This window comes from Myiozetetes cayanensis, unplaced genomic scaffold (genome assembly GCF_022539395.1).
Source record: "Myiozetetes cayanensis isolate MyiCay16 unplaced genomic scaffold, myiCay2020 scf28, whole genome shotgun sequence".
Classification (NCBI taxonomy): domain Eukaryota; kingdom Metazoa; phylum Chordata; class Aves; order Passeriformes; family Tyrannidae; genus Myiozetetes; species Myiozetetes cayanensis.
This window is the reverse complement of record NW_026087499.1, coordinates 1,923,306-1,945,246: the sequence shown is the minus strand read 5'-3', so window position 1 is coordinate 1,945,246 and position 21,941 is coordinate 1,923,306. Positions and strand designations below refer to the sequence as shown.

At 55.7% G+C, this 21,941-nt stretch overlaps 1 protein-coding gene across 4 annotated transcripts; it reads right to left on the bottom strand.

Moving 5' to 3' along the window:
• Window positions 1-30: 30 nt before the first annotated feature.
• Window positions 31-18,827, bottom strand: TMEM240 (transmembrane protein 240). Of its 4 annotated transcripts, none has more exons than XM_050322463.1 (4): window positions 18,702-18,827; window positions 17,401-17,507; window positions 7,718-7,926; window positions 31-5,493 (listed from the first exon to the last, which is right to left on the bottom strand). In XM_050322463.1, exons 2-4 carry the CDS (start codon window positions 17,490-17,492, stop codon window positions 5,345-5,347), a joined length of 450 nt encoding a protein of 149 aa, XP_050178420.1. In that variant the 5' UTR covers window positions 17,493-17,507; window positions 18,702-18,827; the 3' UTR covers window positions 31-5,344. The 4 variants fall into 4 exon arrangements, with proteins under 4 accessions (XP_050178420.1, XP_050178418.1, XP_050178419.1 ...); XM_050322461.1 differs by lacking the exon at window positions 18,702-18,827 and adding an exon at window positions 17,780-18,177; XM_050322462.1 differs by lacking the exon at window positions 18,702-18,827 and adding an exon at window positions 17,780-18,165 and having other exon boundaries at window positions 17,401-17,542.
• Between the last annotated feature and the right edge of the window lie 3,114 nt (window positions 18,828-21,941).

Below are 21,941 nucleotides of genomic sequence, written 5' to 3'. Positions count from 1 at the left end.
GTTGGAAAAAAACCACTCAGATGCAAAACATGCAAAAAACTATTTTACTGACAAACAGCAAAGGACGGGCTTAGTTCCAGGAGCTGAACTGGTTATGTACAAACATCTTATTGAAAGGGAAGGAATGGCTGAAATACACTCCACTCATTGACCCAAATAAAATCACAGTGTGCTTTTTCTATTGCCTCCCCCCTCACCCCAAGCTCTCTCTGCGCCTTCAGCTGCTCCCTCAGCACAGGTTGTCACCCCTCCAGCACAGCCACTGGAGAGCACAAACCCTGGGTGACATCTGCCCGTGCAAGTATATTGAATAATAATAATAAAAAAACAAAATTAGCCATTATTGCTTTTCAACCACAGTAGAGATTATTCTGTGATCAGACTCGGGGCAGAGCGTGACCTCTCTCTCTCAGTCTCGACGTGTGCTGTGCCTCTCCCTGCCTGGTGCATGCAAAACTGGTTTGGGTGCAGAAAAAAAAAACAGAAAAGAAGGAGTAACAATCAGGGGAAAACAGCACTGCAAGCTTTGTTCTCGTCGTTCTCAGTGACAAAATCCACCCCAGCTGAGTGCTCTGTCCTGCAAGGGCTTTCCCTGCCTTGGTCAGCCTGAGCCCCCCTGGGCTCGCCCCTCCTGGGACCCCTCAGCTCCCAGAGGGGACTCGGAGTGGCAACCCCTTTGGACAAGCAGTGAGTGCAGATGGGAGGGAGGCACTGCAGGAGGAGGAGGCTCATGCAGTGAACACGTGAGGACACGGCTGGGAGTGCACACACATGGACCCGGAGTGGGACCCTGGGGGCCCAGCAGGACCCAGCAGATGGGCAGCCCAGCTCCTCCTTAACCTGCCACGCTTCCCCACTCCTCTGCTTCCTTCTCTGCCCCTGCAGAAAGATTGTAGACTTGGCTTTTTTAATTTATTTTTTTTTTCACTAAGCTCACTTGCTGCTTCAGGTTCTCCTGAGCACCCCAGTGGGCTGGACTGAGAGGACACCTCATCTGCACTCCATCCTGGGGTGGAACCTGCAGTCCTGTGTCCCTGCCCTGCCTGTCCCCTGCCCTCCATCCCAGATCTATCCCACCAAAATATCCAGGCTGGAAAACCACTGATCCCAGTGTCTGCTTGTACCGCATGCTCTAGTACTTTCCCCCCACAGAACGGTTTGATCTGGAAAGGATCTCTGGAATTCACTTAGTCCAATTCTGCTGCTCAAGCACAGCCACCCAGAGCAGCTTTCCCAGCCTTCCCTCACAGAAGGGATGCTCCAGTCCCTTAATCACCTTAGTTGGCTGTGTTTAACATCCCTTTTGATCAGGGATTCCCTTCTCCCAGCTGAGCACAACCAGAAAATGAGGTAGAACAGCTGTGAGAGTAACTAAACCCACCCCACCCTGCTGCCAGTGCCCTTCCAGGCTCCCTCCTGGCCTTGGACTGATTATGGATAAAGTGCTGCCAGGTCTTTCAGCCAGGATGGGCCAGTGGATGTGTCCCTGGCTGGCTCAAGGGCTGGCTGAGCAGTAAGAGGGTACAGTGGATGGATGGATGGATGGATGGATGGATGGATGGAATCACATGAGACACCTTCCCAAACTGTTCCTCGGAGAGGAAAGGTCCTTCTTGATGTTTCTATGGGCAAAAGGGGTTTATTCAGCAGTGCTGGTACTGAGGACAGGATCTGATTTTAAAAAGGAGCTACTGGTTGATGCAATGGATTTCTCAGTCCCCTGCTTTTCTCCACCTGGCTTTCCACTCCTCCCCTCTGCAGCAACCAGCACACACCCATGGGATGTGCAGGCAGCCAGGCCTGGGCTCCTCACACCAAAAACACGGGAGAACATTCCCAGTGCCAATCCCAGCTCTGGAGGATCGACACATCCACTTTTAAGCTCTGTCTCTGCTCTAAAAATATCCCACACACCCCCCCTCACCCTCCACCAGCACCACCAGAGCCTCTCTCAAAGCATCTGGCGGGCGAGTGCTGAGACGGGGCCGGCACTTCCCACTCCCCTGCCCTGCAGATCCCGTTCCTGTATCCCACAGATCCCATTCCTGTGTCCCACAGATCCCATTCCTGTGTCCCACAGATCCCGTTCCTGTGTCCCACAGATCCCACTCCTGTGTCCCACAGATCCCACTCCTGTGTCCCACAGATCCCATTCCTGTGTCCCACAGATCCTGTTCCCGTGTCCCACAGAGCTGCCAGCACGGCCACAGCTGCCAGCTCAGAGCTTTGCACCCCCTTTCCTCTCTGCCTGCCCTTGTTTTGTCAGCTCCCTGATGCCAGAGTCACCCCCAACCGAACCCTTTTTGCCTGGGGTTGTTGCTGGGTTTGGGTGTTGTTGTTTTTTCCATCTGTGGTTGGTTTTTTTGGTTTGTTATTTTGTGTGTGTGTGTGTGAAGACTGGATCAGAGGCAAGAGAACAACAAACAAGTCAACACTAGCACATCTGGGACAATTGAACAAGGAGGAAACACCCCCACACCAGAGAGAGAAGCAAAACAAACACGTGCACAGAGGAACAGCAGACCACGGACAGCAAGAGCAGCAACCTCACTGGGACAGGGGGACGAGAGAGGACACATCAGACAGGACTGGGAAGACTCCCCCTGGAGCAGGATCAGCTGAGAGGGTGGCAGGCAGGGAGAGCAGGGGCTGCAGTGCAGTGATGGGTACCCAAAAACCTCCTCCACCTTCTGCTTCTCTTGGGGGCTTTGTCACCTCGTTCCCCACAGAGGGGACATGGCTGATTTCTGTGCATTTAAGACCATAAATGACTGACTCCCAGTAAATTTAATTGCACTGAGACCGTCTTTGATTTATTTTTTTTGGCTGTGTGAACAAGAGAGAGGCTCACAAGGTGAGAGCTACAGACCCAAATTATAAAAAAAAAAAAAGAAAAAAAAAGAAAAAAATCTGTTCTTAAATAATGGGATTATGTATTGTGTGGGATTTTTTTTTTCTTTTTCTTCCAGAGCCTCCTGCTCTTCTGAAATTTCACTGTGGGTCAGACAGATCAGACTTAATGAGTGAGAGCCATCACTTCACTCTTTCCAGTTGTCCCATATTTAATAATATTTCAACCAAGGGCAGCTGCTAGAGCAGGGCAGAACCAGGCTTTATATTCAGTCTGACTTTAAGTCACTGCCTTAAGTCTCTCTCATGAGAGGCTCCAAGTGGAAAGATTATTTAAAGTGCTTTTTCCTTCCCCCCCCCTCCCATAACCAGTTCCAGAGACTCAATATTTGTCCTTGCCACGATGGAATTTTCTCCTCTGCAAAATGTTTGTCCCACCTGAAGACACTTTGATAACACAGGACCTGCTCTCCCCTGCCTGCTCAGGGAGGGTGCAAAGCTGTGTGTCTGGGAAAGGAGCTGCTCCAGGAAAAGTCATTCCTCAGATCCCAACAGGTGGCTGCAGACATTCCAGCCAGTCAAACAGACACAATTATGGACCAGGCAGTTATTTAGGCCCAGACACAAACTGGGGGCTCCAAGACAAGAGGTCCTAGGGAATAACAAAGGTAGGAATGGCAGAAAAATGGGAGTGTTTGGCTCTTGGGGCTTGTGATTGAACTGACCCTGGGCATAGCAAATTAAAGAAAACAAACTCCGAGACACAGAAGCTGAAGCAGGGAGGGAAGAGCTGGAGTGATGGTGTCCTTCTCCCTCCACAGGGATTGCCATCAGACAATGGGAGGCCACTGCCAGTGTCAAGGAACCCATGGAAGAAACCAGCACTTTCTGCCAATATTCACCTTCTTTGGGGTGTTTTCCCCACCTGAGCACAAACCCACTCGATACAAAGTGGCGAATGAAGGAGAAGTGATTTCAGGGCTACCATCTCAGCTTCTTGGGGCATCTCCCTCCTTTGTTCCTCTCTCTGCCCACCACGGGCAGCAGAAGTGCTGCTGCCCAGCACCTGCAAGAGGCATGGGTGTGTTCTGGGCACCTCTGCTGCTCTCCCCCAGCAGAACACAACCCTCTGCAAGGACCAGACACCCCCACACAGGGCCTTTATCAGCTCCTTCAGCCACCTCTGCCTGCAACTGGAGGAGGTCTCTGGGTGTGCAGGTTGGTTTCAGACCCTTGGTCATGCTCAGGCCTTAAACCCCACACCTAAAATGTGACTGGGGAAAGCAAATTAGGGCATCCTCACACTTTGGTTCAACGTTGTGACGTGGGATGTTTGGGACATTTGGGACTCTGCAGAGGAGTTTGGCTTCAGGTCCACGTTTCTGTGTCCCTCAAGCCAAGGCCAGACCTGCTGCTATTCCAGCCCAGGGCAGGAGCACGGGAGAGAGGTGTTTGTTCATGTGCAGGGGCAGTGAGGCTGTTCACAGGACCCTCTCGCTGCACTGCCAGTGTTTTTGGGGTGGTTTAACCAGGGCCTCGGGCTCTCTCTCTGAAAGAGGGGGGAGCAGCTCCTTCCCTCCCAGGTGAGGGGTGGGGGGTGTTTATGAGCAGAGGGGTATGATCAGGGTGCAAAGTCAGATCCAACACCATCCCACTCCTCCCTCCCTCCCTCCTCTCCAGCTCTGGTGAGGAGCAGCAGCGCTGACACCACCGAGGTCCCACCAGAGGGGTGACCCAGGCATGCCCAGCCCTGCCCCACTGGGGCTGGCACTGAGATTCCCCGGATTGCTTAAGGCAGGTTTCAGTGTACAGCAACTCAAACAACAAACCACTTACACATTCCCAGCGTTTCCTTCCCCCACAACAACTCCCCAAAACATGAACCGAAGCAAAAAGGGGCGCTGTGCCTTCCCAGCCCGCTGGCAGCAGCTCCCATCCAAACCTGTGACCAGCCACGCCATTTTAGCAACAGAAAGGACAGGGCAGAGCAAAACCAAGCCAAAGGACCAAAGAAACGGGGGACTTGAGCTCTTGGATGAGACACTCTGCATCATCTTCGTGCTGTCCCACCTCCATCCCCTCGACCAACATTCCCCTGGGGGCAGCTGGATGTGCAGGACAGCCGGGAACGCCGGGAAAATTCAGGGGGCTTGAAAGTATAATGCAAATCTCTTTTCTCTCTCTCTTTTTTTTTTTTTTGTTTGTTTGTTTTAGTTTGTCTGCTTTTTTTTTTTTTTTTTTTTTTACATATATACACAAGTCTGACAATAAAATGTGGACCACAGTGCAATGTCTTGGCTGCGTAGCATCCAGGACTGGCTTAGTTGTGCATCGTGGTGTGTCCCTTTTGGAGGGGGGGGGGGACACACGGGATGGATCAGTAAAATCGTGTCCTCGGCTGGGCTTCCATGGAGGAGCAAACCAGAAGCTGGAAGAAGAGCAGAAGTCCTGTTTTTAAAAGCTCACTGCAGTCCCCAGGAGGGGCAGGTTTCCCTCAGAGGTGCCGTGGGCTGGGGTGCCCGTTATGGTACAGCTTCTGTTTGATGTGCACCATGTTCCCGGTGGCCTCCTCGTACTGCCTGTGGTGACGTTTCCTGAACTCCTTCAAGTTACAAAATTTGGGGATCCAAGACCAGGAGTTGTCTGGAAGGCAGAAAGGAGAAGGGAGGTGAGATGTGAGAGGAGTGGTGAGAGCTGTGCTGTCCCAGGGCTGTCCCACAGCAAAGCCACCATCGGGACGGAGCAGGGACGAGGTGGATGTGGCACCACTGGGCCACTCTCTGCCCCTCAGCTCGGGCACTGAACATGTCATTTTGTTCCCCAGTGGCTCAGCTCTCAGCCCCTGAACCTCCCCTGAAACAGCAACATTTCAGCTGCCCTCCAGTCCCACCAGAGCTCTGGGTGATTCCCCCCCAGAAACCCCCCCAGAGGACAGCTGGGAAGTCCCAGAGAGCGACAGATAGAGTGAAGTTAAACAATCATGCTGGGAAATGATTGGGCTCGGTGATCTCAGGGGTCTTTTCCATCCCAAATAATCCTGAGCCCACAACTGCAGCTGCCATGAGGTGGCTGTGACTGCTCTGACCAAGCTACTACGGAGCACAGGCTGCTGGCTGAGCTTCCATGGAATAGTTTCTATTTTAAGCCACCCCTTCCATGGGGAAGGAGCTATAGGTTATGATTTAAGCTGATCAGGCCCCAATGTGACATTGAGTCACTGCTAAGTGGTGCTCATGTTTTTCAGGGAGGGCTCCTCGTCCTGTACCAGCACAGAATTTGGATTACCCTACCCCTGTCTCACCCTCACAGGCACCATTTCTCTCTTTAGAAGAAAATTTCAGCTTTGTTCCACAAAGAAATGGGATTCCTTTCTGCTTATTGCCTTTTAAAATGCCTAATTTGAACAGATGATCTGAATGAATAGGAAATACCTAAAAGAACATTGCACCACTGGCCAAACCCTTCTTAAAGGCTTAGAATGGGCATAGACAGGGAGGGGAAAAAAAAAAAAAAAAAAAAAAGAAACAAAAGAGATCAATTAGCTTAAACACTAAATTAATTACTAAAAATAAAATCCTCTGCAGTCTCCATTCACAAGGGGTGGGTTAGATGGTGATACCACAAGTGCAGCTCACAGCTCCAGCTCTGAGGAAGAACAATATTTCCCTGCTCCCCACAACACCCCCTGCCAGCTCTGACCTCCTGGGTGCTGAGGAGTCAAAACAGGGGTCGGGGTCTCAACGCTGGCTCAGCACCCGAGATCCCACTGCAAACCCTGCCACTCATCCCTCTGCTTTGGGGAACAGCAGCACCACAGCCTGGAGGGAGCCCTGACTCAGAGCCTGCTCACACAGCATTTGGGAAGACTAATGGGAAATTAATATCATTTTTATCTGAGTTTTTCGAGGGAGATAGTCCACTTCCCTAATTAGAATTTTGCAGATAAATCTTCCTCTTGCTCGCTCTCCTTTTCCTCCGAGTTGCAATTTCACAGGCACCATCAGTCAGAACTGGAGACACCGAGATTTATGGGTACAGTGTGAGGGAATTTCAAGCCATTCCCTGGATTAATAGGTTTTTTGTATTTTTTTTTTTTTTTTTTCCTTCCAGAGATTAAAGTCCATGGGGTGTCCATGCTGAGGGAGTAGGGGGAAGGGAAGGAGCATCTGTTTGTCCTTCTGAGGGTGTTAATTCAGGATGCTGAGCTTACTGGTCCAAAGACTAACCAGCCTGCCCAGCACTTTCCCCTGGGGGGCTGATGTCACCACATCTGGAGACATCTGGACAGCAAAGAGGGTGGGAAAAACCTCAGGTGACACGGCACAGATGTCTGTCATTGTCACCACAATGTCGCAGGTTTACATGACCACACGAGGCTGCTCCCCATCAGCACAAGCCTGGTTGTAAATTGGAAAAATCCAGATTTTTTATTAGCCTTTTTTTTTTTTTTTTTTTTAAATCCAGATTTTGGAAGTTTGGCCTGGCCTGAAAAACATTCTGCCCAAAGGAGCAGCCACAGAACCCCCATCACCATCCTGCCCAAACACCTTCCTTTGCCTCCAACACCCCTCTGCACCCACACACGCATTAATTACCCTCGGGGCTGGGATCCTCAGCTGGCTCTTCCCACATCAACATTCCTGCTGCTCTCACACGCTCATGGAACCTCCCGAGCTGGGAGGGACCCTCGAGGGATCATCGAGCCCAACCCCCGGGATAGAAAGGGCTGGGATAGGTCTGGCCAGACTTGGGCCAAACCCAGATGGAATAAAGGTGGCAGGAGCGTGGATCTCCTGCCTCTCCACCTGCTTCCAAGGGCGGGGCAGGGGTGTGAGGGCAGAGCAGGAGCCCGTGGGGCTGCACTTACCATACCGTCGGCTGGTTCTCCAGGCTCGCACCGCGTAGTGGAGAACCCCGTCCATCCACACCAGAAACCAGCTTATACAAAAGCCCAGCAAAAGTCCCAGCATCAGGTCAATCTCCTGCTTGGTTACATTGTCAGTCACAAAGTAATTCTCCGAGGAGTCCACCACCGACTGGTCCCCGTCGTACGGGATGACGTAGTGGACGTGGTGCCTGTGGTGGGGACACGGACAGCGAGAGGGGTCAGCTCCCTGTCCACCCACTCACAGACTGCTCAGCACCCTCCTCCCAGCTCCTACCACCACCCCAGGGAGCTGAAGGGCTGTCCTGGCTTTTGGAGACGATGCCAGGCAGAGGAACCGGCAGGGAGGGAGGGAGGGAGGCACAGAAAGCTGACCCTGGAGCGCTCCCCGTGCCCGAGCTTCTCCTCATCTGCAAGGCAGAAAATGCTGAGCAGAGCACGAGGTCGGAGCAGCCACCCCCAGGGACACAAAGGTCTGTGTTTGGGGCAGAGGCCACTTGTTCCTGTGAGCACACAGGGGCTGGGAGCAGCTGTGTGGCCCTGCAAGGGTCACCACCACCCATCCCCTGGCAGGAGGGAGAACTGTCCTGTCCCTGCCCTGCAGGACAGCCCCAGGCTGAGCTGTTCTATCCCAGAGCCAAATGAGGCTTGAATCCCTCCCATAGCAGAGCAGAGAGTGTTCAGAGCCACGGAGGAGGCTCCTGAGAGCATCCCTGAATTCCTCCTCCAACAGCAGAGGAAGGAATTCCTCCCTCAGCATCGCTCCTGGAAAAGTCACACGAGATCCAAGATCACCTCAGGTTCTCCTGCTGCATGATCAAGACTGGGTTCATTTGTGCAATGAGGTGATGGGGACCAAGGCTGGGATGAAGCTGAACTGCCTGGAAAACCCCTGGTTAACTTGGGAAAAGCGGGAAAATGGCAGGGATGGAGTGAGGGAGTTGCGGATCAGGAAAAATCAGGCAGGTCTGTGGGGGCTGCATGGGAGGGGATCAGCAGTGACAGGTCCCTGAGAGCTGAGCCTGTGGGGTGGGAGGATCCCAGCTGCTGGGGGATGCAGGGATGCAAACCAGGCTGCTCTGGAGCCTCTGCATCTGCTTTGCACCGCCCTGAGCATCGCCCGGGGAGCAGCCAGGAGTCCTGGCACTGGGGGCATCACCAGTGCTCCCAGCTCTGGGCACAGCTGCCCGGGCTCTCCCAGTGCTGCCACCAGCACCCCCAGTGTCCCCAGCGTCCCCAGCATCCCCAGCCACGGCCCCGGCCCTGCTCCCACTCGCAGGAGAGGAGGCACTCGCTGAGGCCTCTGAATATGCATGAGGTGCAGGTTGCTCGATAATCACGCCTGAGAAACGTCCAAATATTTACACAAACAAACCTCCACTCAAAGGAACCTTCTGAAAACAGCCCTAATCTCGGCGATGACTTAATGGGGGCCACCTGCACCAGAGGCACCGGCACTGGCAGGGCTGGCACAGCCTGGTGCCATGGCACGGGGGTGGGAAGTGGGAATCCAGTCCCCCTTTCCATCAGGCAAAGGGACCAGACTGGGATGTAACAGCAGGAGGTGCCTCCAGGCCAGCTCTGATGGCAGCTCACAGACACCTCAGGGGTGAGGGCAGCCCTGGTTTGGTCTTTCCCTCATTTGGTTTGGGAAAACCCAAGGGCAGAGGGGGTGTGAGGGAGGGCTCCTCCAAAGGGAGCTCTTGCCATGACTGGGAGGTTCCCATGAACCCAACCAGCTTTGCAGAGGGGGGAAAGAGAAGCCTCACACACCTCCCATGTGTTCCACAGTTCCCAAATCCCTGCACACAGAACTCCCACATTCCCTGCTTCCCAAATCCCTGCACGTGACATGGGGACACCTGGCAGGTCCTTGACTCACTCCCTTTTGCTTCCTGCCAACACAGACACGGGATCCACAGACACCTCCCAACACCTGGGCTCCCTGAGAGATGATCCAGGGCTGGAATTCCCCAGCAGGAGCTGGGGTGTGTCCCCTCTGCTCTGTGTCTGTCCCAGGCACATCCAGGATAGATCCAAGCCCAGTGGGTGAGCACAGACCTGTCCCCACACAGGAGGTGCTTTCCATGGACAGTCTCAGCCCAGAGCCAGAAGAAAAAGGTCCTGGAGTCCTCCCCCTTCCCTCTGCCAAACCCACCAGTGCTCAGGGACGTGACACACACGGCTCACACGCGGCCAGCTGTGCTCACACGGGACACAGGGCTCTCCTCACACCCTTCCCAGGAGGTTTTCCCCCCATCCTGCTCCCTGCACAGCCCTTGTTCCTGCTCACCAGGCAGAGGGAAGGGACACAGTCACCTCCTCCCTGCCTCGTCCCTGCTGGGTGCAGGCTGACTCTGCACACTGCAGTGGGATCTCCTCCAGCTCTCCTGGCTCCCTGTGCTCATCCCTGGGCTGGGCAGGGGCAGCTGGGAGGGCCTGGCTCTCCTTTTGTGTTCTCAGCTCCCTTGCCACGTGCTGACTGTTCCTGTCATTCCAGAGGCCACACAGAGCTGAAGTCTCTTCCACTTCATGGGAGGCAAAACTCAATAGAGAGCAAAACCTTTGACCTGCCTGGATTTGGCAACTTAATTAACCCAAGCATCAAAAATCCAAGCTGGATCCCAAGCGCAGGTTTCCTTAAAAAAATAAAGCCTCCTGTCACTAAAGCTCCCCAGGAAAGCAGCTTTTGGGAACCCCAAGCTACCAGAATAGTTCCACACAGAGGAGGTCCCAGAGGGACATTTCCACCCCACGGAGTTTTCCAGAAAGGGTTTAGCAAAGCTCAGGGAAAGCGAATTTTTTTCCTGTTGGTGCAACAGTTGGGAGATCTGGGCTGCAGGGACTTCCATCCTTTGTCTTGCCTTGGCAGGACCGAGTGGTGCCACTGGGATGGGGAGGGGAGCAGGGACAGACCCCCACAAGGCTCCTGTTGCCACTCAAGCCCTCGGGGACGTCACAGGAGTGATTCAGACACGGTCACACCAGCACAGCACGTTATTAATAGTGCACAGAGGTCCAGGTCCCCACCACATGCCAAGGGGATTGGAATCTGGAACGTGCCCTGGATGGCTCTGGGATCCAGCGAGGGAATGAGCCACCTCTGAGCTGAGCAGAGGGTGGGTGCAGGAAACCCACCCAGCTCCGTGCCAGGCACTTCCAGGGAGGGCAGAGAGTGCTGGAGAGCAGGTTCTGGCTCCTCAGGGCAAACACTTTGGGCCAAACCTTGTTTTCAGAGCTGTGGAGTCCTTGGCTGTGCCTGTTTCACCAATCAAAGGCTTTGAGAAGAAGTAAAAAGCTGCCTCAGAGCGGCCCCCCCTCAGCCCTGGCTCAGGGCACTGGCACTGCAGGGAGGTCTCTGGGCTCCACGTGGTCCTCAAAAGCCAAACCCACATTCTGTCCACGTTTATTTACAAGAAAAATATGTCCTGAGTAACCTGAGGGCCAGCTGGTGGCAATTCCAGCTGGGATCAGCTGTCACAGCAGATCCAGGGCGAGTTATTCCGACCGGGTTAATCCCGAGCCACCTCCCCTCAACCATGCCCACCCTCAGGGGATTGTGGAACATCCTGAGCTGTGTCCACCCTGGGTGTGCTGGAGCCTCCTCAGGAGGGCACAGAAGTGCCAGCACTCCAGGCCAGGGGCACTCCAGAGGCAGAAGGGTCTGGTGAGCAGCGCATGGGACGCTGGAGCTGCTGCTGCTGCCCAGCCCAGCTCAGGTGACACACTGGAGCTGCCAGGCAAAGGGAGCACAGTGTGTGTGTCTGTACAGGTGTGCCCCAGCTGCAGCAGCCCTGTCCCTGCTCCCAGGGTGTGACAGAGGGGGGACAGCTCCTCTCCTCCCCAGGACAAGCAGGGCAGTGCCAAGGCTGGGGGTTCCGGTGCCCCGAGCGCCATTGTCCCTTCCAGTGACCTTGTGTGTGCTCCGGCTGCTGCAGCCACAGCACGGCTCAGGAGCCTCTAGAGAACCCACTGATTTGTTGTTGGGAGCACAGAGAGCCCCTCGGTGCCTCTGCAGTTCCCACATCACCCCTCCCACGGGATGGGGGTGGCCGAGAGCCGGCGGATGCTCCGGCTGGGCTCGGCTCCCTCCTGGGCAGGTGTTGTCTGTCTCTGCCTGTGGCAGACACGTCACATCTCCCAGGCTCATCCTGCAGCTGCCACATCCTGGCTGGACCAGCCCACTCCCCACCTCCAGCTGCAGCAGCATTTGGGGACTGGGCCTCATCCAGCCCCCCAGGAATGCCCTGCACAGGGCAGAGCCTCCCTGTCCTGCATCCCTGCCTGACCTTGCAGCCATTCCTCGACATTCCAAACGGCCCAGCACCTCTCAGAGCCATTCCCAGCAGGGCCAGCCTGCACACCAGTGTGGTGGCACCACTGCACAGCTGGAAACGTCTCCCTGGGACACAGCACACTGTCACAGCCCCCAGAAGCCCAGGGTGGTCTCCAGCAACAGGCAGTGAGCATTCCCAGCCTCCCAGCACATCCACAGAGGGGCTGAGGGGTGTAATGACTTCTCCAGAGGGGCTGGGAAAGGAGGAAACAGAGCAGAAATGTTCCCCATGACAGCAGTGCCACCCTCACCAGTGATCCCAGCAGCAGGGCAGGGATCCCAGGATCTCCAGGGATCACCAGCAACCCCAGCCAGCAGCCTCCTCACACGTTCCACATTCCACCCTGCTCTCCCAGGAAACAGCCCACTGCATGGCAGGGTCTCCATGCACATCAGTCACTCAGGAGAGGTCCCAGCACAGCCTCTCCCTCCTGGATCAGGGCCCAGGGACAGCAGGGCTGAAGCATCCCCAGGACAGCAAGAGCTGACTCGAGGCTGGCCAGGCCCCCAGCTCTGCTGCAGGGTGTTGGCACTCAGGTGAGCCTGACCCTCCTCCTGCTCCTTTCCAACCCTGCTCACGGGAGACACTTTGCCTGGGAGGGAAAGACTCATCCAAGGTCACCCAGAAGGTCAGTGGCAAGGAGAACACGAGCCAGAGCTGCTGAGGTCCCTGTCCTCTCCAGACAAGGGCCTTGCAAGCCCCCCAGGCTGTTTTGCTCCATGCAGGTGTCATCTGTTCCCTCCAGCTCCCTCTGCCTCCACGGACGCCCTTTGGTGTTTTTCCTTTGCATGACATCACCCAGCTCCTGATCTGCTGCCAGCTCTCTGCTTCCAGAGAGGACCCTTTGCTGGCTGGGACGGAGAAATTCGGACACCTCTGCAGTCCTGCCCAGCCCTGCTCTGCCCTGGGAACAGCCACATCCCCAGGGGGTAGGGCCAGAGCCTGCGTGCGAGGAGGACCCACCATGGTGATTTGGTGATTTGGACAGCCTGGATGCTCCACACGCCGAGGACAGGGAGTGCCAACTCCCCCAGGGATCTGCTCCAGCAGCCACATTCCTGCACGGCGTCAACAGGAGCCAGCAGGAGTGTAAATGTGGCTGTCACCCCTCCCTCCCGCAGCCAGGAGGCAGATGCTGGGAGAGGAACAGTCCCTGTCACACCCTGCCTGCGTGTGCAGGCTCAGCACCAGCAGCAGGTGCCAGGGCCAGCCCCGTCTCTCTGCTGACGTCCTCGCTCCATGCACCATCCCCACACCAGCCCCCCTCCCCAAGCCACTGTTTTCCCAGGGAACAGCCGTGGGTGCTCCCTGGTGGCCCCGGGGGTGCTGCCAGCCCTGCCCTCCTTGGCTCTGGTGGGGCCCAGCCTGCTGGTGACAGCCCAGCCAAACACGAGGAGAACATCTGCCAGTCCTCCCAGCACACAGCAATGCCCATCCCAGCACACAGCAGTGCCCATCCCAGCACACAGCAAGGTCCATCCCAGCCCACAGCAATGCCCATCCCAGCACACAGCAATGCCCATCCCAGCACACAGCAATGCCCATCCCAGCACACAGCAATGCCCATCCCAGCACACAGCAATGCCCATCCCAGCACACAGCAGTGCCCATCTCAGCACACAGCAATGCCCATCCCAGCCCTCAGAGCAGGAGCACTCCAGGCCAAAGGCACTGCCCTCCACCCAGGCTCCCTCAAACTGAGGATTTGTGGCTCCATGGACGTTGTCACCCGAAAGACTGCAAAAGTGGGCCAGCCCTGGCCACGTTTCTGTGCACTGGGCAGGGCAGCAGGGCAGCAAGTGCAGCCCCAGGCAGCATCACCCAGCACCCCACACCCTCGGGATCCAGTTCCTGCAGCCTCCAGCAGTCACTGAAACTTTGCACAGTGCAGATGTCACCAGCTCCCTCTTGGTTCTCCACAAAGAGCAGCCACAGCTCCCATCTGACATCACAGAACCCGAAGAGCACCTGCCAGGGCCCAGCCAGGTCACTCCTGCCCCGTCAAAATTGCTCCCCTGCTTCTGGCATAAAGTGATGAGCAACAGCTCCAGCCTCCAGCAGCCCCAGTGGCTCTGATTCCGTGGGGATGGGCACGGCAAGGGTTGGGATGAGCCCCAGCAGAGCCAAGTGTTCAGCCTCCAGTAGCACCTGAAGATGGGGCTGGTTCTCTTCCCCAAATGTTTTGACCCTAATGACACTCTCCAGCCACTTTGAACACACAGAGTTCTCAGGATATTGAGAAAAAACCATTCAGCACTCCTTCCACTTGTCTGGGACCTTCCTGCTAGGCCAGTGCCCCATGGAGAGGAGAACAGGCAGAGTCCAGGGAAAGGCCCATCACTGCCCACGAGGACAGACCCCAGCACAGCCCCCATGAGCCTGAAGAGCTCTTTGAGGAGGCAGCCAGAGCAGACAATGACCCCAGAGCCCCCAAAACATGGACAGAGCCTGGGGCACCCCTGGGTACAACTCATGCTGCTGCCTGCCAGCCTCCCACCACAGACCAGCACCACGCCCCAGCACCCTTCACCAGGGAGCAGAAAGTGTGGACAGGAACAAGAGACTCCTCCCCTGGAACTGGAAACACAGCCAGGGCCCATCCCACTGCCAGGGCAGTGGGGATCCAGGCTATGGATGCTCCAGTGGCAGCCTGGCAGAGCACAGAGCCCCACATCCCCTGGCACACATCAGCTGGCACGTGGGGCACACACAGAGCCAGCCCTCACTGCCCACAGCCACCCTCAGTCCAGGACAGCTCCCAGCCCCTCACAGGGTGCACATTCCAGTTCCTCCTGGAGGAGCACAGCCTGTGGTACACTGGTGCCCAGTGCCAGGTCCACAGTCCAGCCTGGGGTGCCTGAGCATGGCAGACCATTCCTGGGGAAGGGGGCCACTCTGACACCCCAAGGAAGGGTCCAACCAGGGCAGGAGAGCGGAAGGAAAGCGTTTCTGAATGAGTTATTTGGTCTGACTGACACTACGACCCAGGCCAGGGCAGGAGGGAAAACCTTAATTGCAGCAGCTCAGCCCACTGCACATCAATCTTCATTTGTTCCAATTCCTCCTTCCCTTCCATTTCTGCAACATTTACTTATTTTCCCCATTCCCTCCCTGCAACACACTGAACTGCAGCCAGCTCCCTCCTCCAAGGACTCCCTTTGGTTGTTGGCAAATTAAGTTCTTCATCAAGGCCCCGGTAGCGGCGCTGACAATGCGCTCCAGGACACGGCCCTGCCTGGTGCGAGGCAGAGCTGCTGACGGCTCCCTGCCCCCTGCTCAGAGCACTTGGAGAGCTGGCAAGGAAGGACAAGGCACATCCAGCACCACCTGCCTTCAAATCAGAGCGCCCAAAACACCAGCACGGGAGGGGAGAGGGGCAGAGAGGATCACACCCCAAACCCGAGCGTGAGGCCACGCGACGTCCCACAGCTCAGGGTGCTTCTCCTGCATCGGGGCAGGAGCACGTGGGAGCCGAGGCTCAGGAGCAGGCACTGCTCTGGTGTTTCTGTTGGCAAGAGCCGTTGCTTCTACGCACCTGAGGCAACTGGTAAACTTTGCTTTCTTTGCCTCCTCTCAGATCCTCGCTCGACGATTTGGAAGCTGTTTTGGGCACTTTCGAAGAAATGACCTAACGATGTCTGGGGAGAGTGCCATGGCTAATTTATCTGCCTCCACAGCATCTCTGCAGACAGAGAGTTAGAGTCCCCCTGCCACCTTCTCAGGCTTGGGCAGGACACTCTGCCAAACCACCAGCGAGACCCGACGCTCCTCAGCCCCTTCAGATAACATTAAATTCTCTCGTCAGCAGCCAGTTTTCACCACCACTGAACCAAGCTGTGACGAGTAAAAAACAAAAACTGGTGGAAGGGGCAGAGGAAAAAATCTAAACCAGTGAAAAACATCAAGAGGACTCAAAAAACATTAGCTGGGGAAAAGCTAAGCCTTGCCAAAAACAAGCCAAAGATGCTGTGGGTGTTTTTTGCCCACAGTCTTCCCCACTGACCTTAACAGGGAGATGCCTGAGGTGCCCGAGGAGCACCAGGAATTTAGGGTCTGTCACTGTATCATCCAGAGCCCGGCTGAATTTGGCCCTGGAGGTGCTGCTTGCACCTTTCTCTGCTGTTCTGCCCCGGGAGCCTGGGGAGGAAGGCACCGATCACCTTCGGTGCCTGAAGCACAAGTGGAAGGGCAAAGCAGTTTCTCTTCATTAAGCGAAGCACATCCCAGCTCCAGCTCAGCTCCCACACCAGGGACACCAGAGGGATGTGACGCCCGGGAGACAGGATGCAGCTGCTTCCAGAGGCAGCTCAAAGGGGAGTAAAGCTCAATTTAAACGCTGGATGTGACAAGGGAGGGCTCCCCCAGCGTGTCCTTTAGCTGGCACAGCCTCACGCTGCTTCACTCCCCCACAGACAAGAAACTCTCCCGCAGGCTGTGAGTAACCAGGCACAGGAGGGGAGCGAGGCCTCCAGGAGCGCAGGACAAGGATCACCGGCAGCAATCCCACAAGGAAGAGAGAAATTCACCTCCCCAAAGCTCAGCCCCCAGGCCTGAACACAGGGAGCAGCCAGCTCCCAGCTCCCAGCTCCCAGCTGAGCACTCAAGCGATTACACACGACGTAAGAACGACGTTGTTTAGGAGAATTCAGCATTCCCAACAGCCATGGGGAGAGGCAGGGATTTGTCCAGTCATAAACTTGTGCACAGCAAAGGCATCACTCCTGGCACAGCATCCACCTGGCTTACAGAACGCTCCACAAAACCACAGCCCAGCCTCCTCGGGGTGCTGTGTCCAGCAGCATCACAACTCTCGGGAGGAAAAGCCACGGGGAATTAAAAATCTGATCAAAGATCTCAAAGCCTCAAAGTGACACTGTCCTACACAGCCACACTCCAGCCTGGACACGGATCCTCTCGGTCCTCCAAACCCCATTTGGTTTAAGCCACACAACTGCAAGACCCAGACCCCAAACAGGCTGAGGACCCCAAACCATCACAACCTGCTGACAGCAAAGGCAAAATGACAACCGTTCACATCAAAGTTACTCACTTTGGCAGGGCTGGCGGATGCACCTGCACAAACACGCACACAAAGGAGAATGGACTTCCAAGCCCACAGAAAACTCTTCTTCCGGAAAAAAAAAACAAATCCCCCCCTCCCTGTGTTCATGCAGGAGCTGGTGAGCAAGGTGAGACACAGCCAGAATGCAAAGATGGTAGCCCAGCCAGCGGCTCCCTGGCCATCACCTCCCCTGTGCCTCCCCTGTGAGGCAAGGTGGGAAGGGGCTGGGGGGGCAGGGGGGGCAGATCCTCTGCAGGTGAACTTACCTTCCACAGTTGCAGTGACAAACTCGGTCTTCCCCTCTCAGATGCGGTAAGATGTAATTGTGAAATCTGTCCAGCAACGCATTCATGTCCATCAAGCAAGCTATTGCCTGTAAGAGCCCACAACCAAGGCATCTGGTCAACTCTGGATGATGGAATAAAACATTGACTCTAGTTTGATTGCCAAAGACTGAAGCAGTCATAAAGAAAATAATCTTTGGTGTTCACCGGGGCACACACACACGCACACACACGCACACACACACACGGAGGTGCTCGGGCTGAGGGACAGTGCGGGGGGTGGGGGGGGAAGGGGAAGGGAGGTGTGTGTGTTGGGGGGGGGGAGATGATGGAGGGGAGGGAGATAAGCAAAATCTCTTACCATAACGATAGAGGCGCCCAGGATCATGAAAATCATGGTGTTTGCATTCATGGACATCAATAGGGGATGGCCAGCGGTCGGGTCCGTGCGCCCCAAGCCCGCGGAGGGCGAGCGGCGGCCGCGCTATTCCGCAGAGCCGAGCGCGGGGCGCATCGCGCTCGCTGCCCGCACGCTGCGGTGCGGCGGGGGGCGGCGGGGCGGCGGGGCGCCCCCCGCGCACACACACGCACTCCCCCGTGCCGGGGATGCCTCGGGTTCCCGCGCCCCTGCCTCCCCTTTTTTTTTTTTTTTTTTTTTTAATTATTTTTTTATTTTTCTAGGACGAACGTGACAGGTAAAAAAAAAAAAAATTAAAAAAAAATAAATAAAAAAAAATGTGCTCCCCCGTTCGCTGGCCCCGGGCTCCCCCCGGCCGCGGCCGCGGCGGTGTGCGGCTCGGGAGCGGGCACCCGCCGCCACAAGCACAGCCTTCATGCAGCAACTGGGAAGCGAGGCAGCCAAACCCGGGGTGCGGGGTTGGGGGTGGGAGGTTGGGGGAGGAGGAGGCAGGCTGCAAAAAAATCACCCGCTCCGGGGGAGCCTCATCGCATCCTCTCCCCCGACCCTCCCCAAAATCATCCCCGCTGCGAAATAGAATTGAAAATAAAATATACCCCACCACCCCACACCCCAAAATCAGCGCGCCCACCCGCCCCAAAAATAAGCCCCCACGAACCCTCCCTGCTCGGGGCTGCGTGTCCCCGCCGCTCGCTCGGCGCCGGCAGCCCCCGGCCCAGCCCCTCCCGGGCGCGGGTGGCTCCGCGCCGCCGGCCGGCCCCGCACGGCGGGGGAGGGATGCGGGATGCAGGGGAGGGATGCGGGATGCAGCGGGGAGATGCGCCCAGGCAGCGCCGGCCGCCCCCTCCCCACCCCGGGCATTTACCTACGTGGGGAGGCGCTGCTCCGGGAGCGGCTCATGGCGAGCGGCGGCGGCAGCTCTGCGGGCCGGCCCTGCGGGGCTCCCCCCGCCCCGCAGCCGCACGCGGAGCCCCGGCAGCGGCGCTTGGCCGCGTTTCGAGTCCCACACGCCATCCTCACCCCGCCCTTCCTCCGCCCGGGGTCGGCCCCGGCCCCTCTCGCCTCCCGGAGGACGGGGCGGGGGGGGGATGCGGGACCGGCCGCATCCCGCGTCGCGGCCCCGCCGGGACCCCCCGCCCGGCCGGGGGTCCGGGCACGGCCCGTGCGGTGGGTGCGAGCCCCGGGCTCCGCCGCGCACACGCCTTCCCTCGGCACCTCCCTCCGCCCGCTGCTGCCCGCACCCAGAGCGGCCCTTGGGGGGTGGGGGTCCCGGCCCCGCGCCCCCCGCCCCGGGGAAAGCGCCCAGAAGGGCTCCCAGGAAAGGCTGAGGGTGCCCTGCCCTGCCCCGAGCAAATCCCACCTCCCTGGAGCCGGCCCCTGAGGAAAGCTGGGATGGTGCAGACACAGGAGACCCCTGCCTCGCTTTTGGGGCGCGAGTACGAACACAGCTTTGCCCCCTCTGTCAACCCCAGATCCAAGGGCCAAGGCACAGCTCGTGCTTCGGGTTCTCCACGGCTTTGTTTCACCGCGGGGTTGGTCGGTCCAACCCAGACCACGTTTAGGAGCTCCTGGGGAAATTAAAAGGAAATAAGTGGCCAGCCGGTAACTTTTTGCTCGTTTGGCTGTCGCTCCTTTCCCTGTGAGGCAGGAGACGTGGCTGAAGGGAAGCGGTTCCAGCCACCACGTGGGAAATGCGTGGTAGCACAGGGCTTGATGGCTGGAGTGTCCTGCAGCGCCTTCACCGCCCCGTCCTCAGCCCTCCTCAAGGTGAGCTTCACCTTGCTACAACCCAGGTATTTATTTTTTTAGGCTTCTCAGGGCCATCAAAGCAGAGTTTGCTGGTGCTGGGTTTTGCTTTTTTGCATATTTGTTTTCCTTCTGCTCCTCAGGCCACAATCAGCCTTCTTATGTAATGACTCGTGTTATATAAACTCCATTCTTCAAGGAACAGTCATTAACCTACTACTGGGTATTGAAAATACCAAAATACTGTCACACAATTAAAACCACTAAATGGTGTCCTCAAATTAGAGCACAGATTGCATTGCAGATGATTTTTTTTTTTTTTTAATTTTTAATTTAAACCACACACATGAAACGTTTGACAAGCCAGGCACTTCATGCCTAGGAAGGCATCGCTTGCCACACCCTGCCCAGCTCCTCAGAGTTGAAGACAAGTGCCAGGGAACGGTGTGGAAGTGAAGTTCTGCCTGGCTACCCATCCACGTTCCTCATCTCCAAGCCACCCCCATGGATCAGGCATTTTAAAGCCACCTCTCCTGGCCTTAGGGAAGCTGGGAGAATATCCCAGATATTTTTCCCATTTCCTGCAGACCAAAGTTTCCCTTGAAATTTTTTTTTGACACAGAAAATAGCTCTGACCTTGTGTTTAGCCACAGTTTTATACCTCTACACTTCTGTGTACCTCAAACAAGAGACCATAAAATTCCTGTATAAACTGAGCTTTTGGAATCTGAGGATTTCGATGCAAATGAAGCGTGTGGAGACAAAGTAACTACACAAATGCATAAATTTTTCATGTTAAATGAGAAGTAACATGTCAGAGTATGAACAGCTTTAGCTGAAGAACAAGTTATGCTCAAAGAAAGCTGAAATACTGACTGTGGATCTTTCAAAATACTGACTTGTCCTTCCAGATCATCCATCCATCCATCCATCTGTCCATCCATCCATCCTTCTGCACACTGGTAAATAAACAAGTGACAAACGACCAGCTCCCAGCATTGCTCTGGCTTATGAACAGAATGTTTAGGATGGAAAGAACTGCTCTGCAACATCCTGTACACTCTATTATGGTTTTAGGCTTCTTGGTTAAGAGATGCAGCGAAGTTCTAATTATTCCACACTTAGCAGCACAGCAGCCAGAATTCTCTGCCAACCACACACATGAGAAGTGCAACCTTCCTGCAATAAAGAGGACTCTGCTGTGAATCCCAATATAAACACAAAACTCAGGTTAAAACACCCTGTGTGGGTTTTTCCTGCCTTTCTGTGAAATAACAACAAAGAGCTCTGTTTAGGGCGAATTAAGTTGAGAGCAAAAACATTTTTCAAACACTCCCCAGGTTTCACCTTGCCAAGAGCAGAACTCGGTGCTGGTGCTGCATGGGGAAGGAAAACTCTGCTCCAAAAAAATCTGTGCCTGCTTGGAATGTCTTTTTAAAGAGATCCACTACAGCAGTTCAGTCCTCACAGCACCATCTCCTTCCCTTGGCTGTAAAATATCCCCATGGTAACAGAGATGGTATCAGACACACCAGCGAGGAGGAGCAGAGGAGGCCAAGGAAATCCATCAAACCCAGAGTCCCCAGGAACAAAACGGGACAGGACAAGCCAATTGGAAATCACACCCCCTGCAAACCTCGTCCCAGCTGCTGCTCCAGCTCCCCAGCCCCTGTTTGTTCTGATCCAGTCCCTCTCCACGACATTTTTAAGCATTTTTAAACAGACAAGCGAAGCAGCCCAGGTAACTCAGGGATATTAAACACTCCCAGGACCCGAGGATGATGCACTGACCCATTTGGACACTGGCCAGGACACGGATTGAGCTGGCAGAGGTCTAAGTTCTCCCACAAAGCAGCTGAAACCACAGCCACCCCCCAAGATCCCAGGAGCAGCGAGGTGTAAGGTTTCTCTGGGGGCCCGACCAGGAAGTGTTTTCCAACCTGAACTTGCAGTTCTCAGGTGTGGAACCCCAAATGCTTCTCTTTAATGGCTGTGTGTTCACTGAGAGAGGTTAAGCAGCATCACCTGAGGATTTACTGCCCCACAGCCAGAGCTGTCTGCACAGAAGGGGTAACGTTTTCCTGAACTGGAAACACCTGCACCAAACTCCTGCATGGGCAAAACAATGAGCAAGGAAAACCAGGTAATTCCTGCAAGCTGCCAGAGGTCAGTGGTGGAATGGGAGAAGCCAGGAGGACAAACCCCCACCTGATGCTGCTTCACTTCCAACCTGGTGGTTGTTGTCCTCAGCTACCCCAGCAGAGCCTCCTTTGCTCCAAATTCTTCACAGCTTTTAAGATCTTCTCTTGCCTGGAAGCAACAGCACTTTATATGCTGAGTGTGCAATAATTTGGGTTCA

Coding starts and splice junctions, on each gene's coding strand:
- TMEM240 (XM_050322460.1), bottom strand. CDS start 17,600: ATGACTGCTTCAGTCTTTGGCAATCAAACTAGAGTCAATGTTTTATTC. Junction 7,927..17,400: donor TGTCACTGCAACTGTGGAAG/GTAAGTTCACCT, acceptor TCCCCACCACAG/GCACCACGTCCACTACGTCA. Junction 5,494..7,717: donor GAGAACCAGCCGACGGTATG/GTAAGTGCAGCC, acceptor TCTGCCTTCCAG/ACAACTCCTGGTCTTGGATC.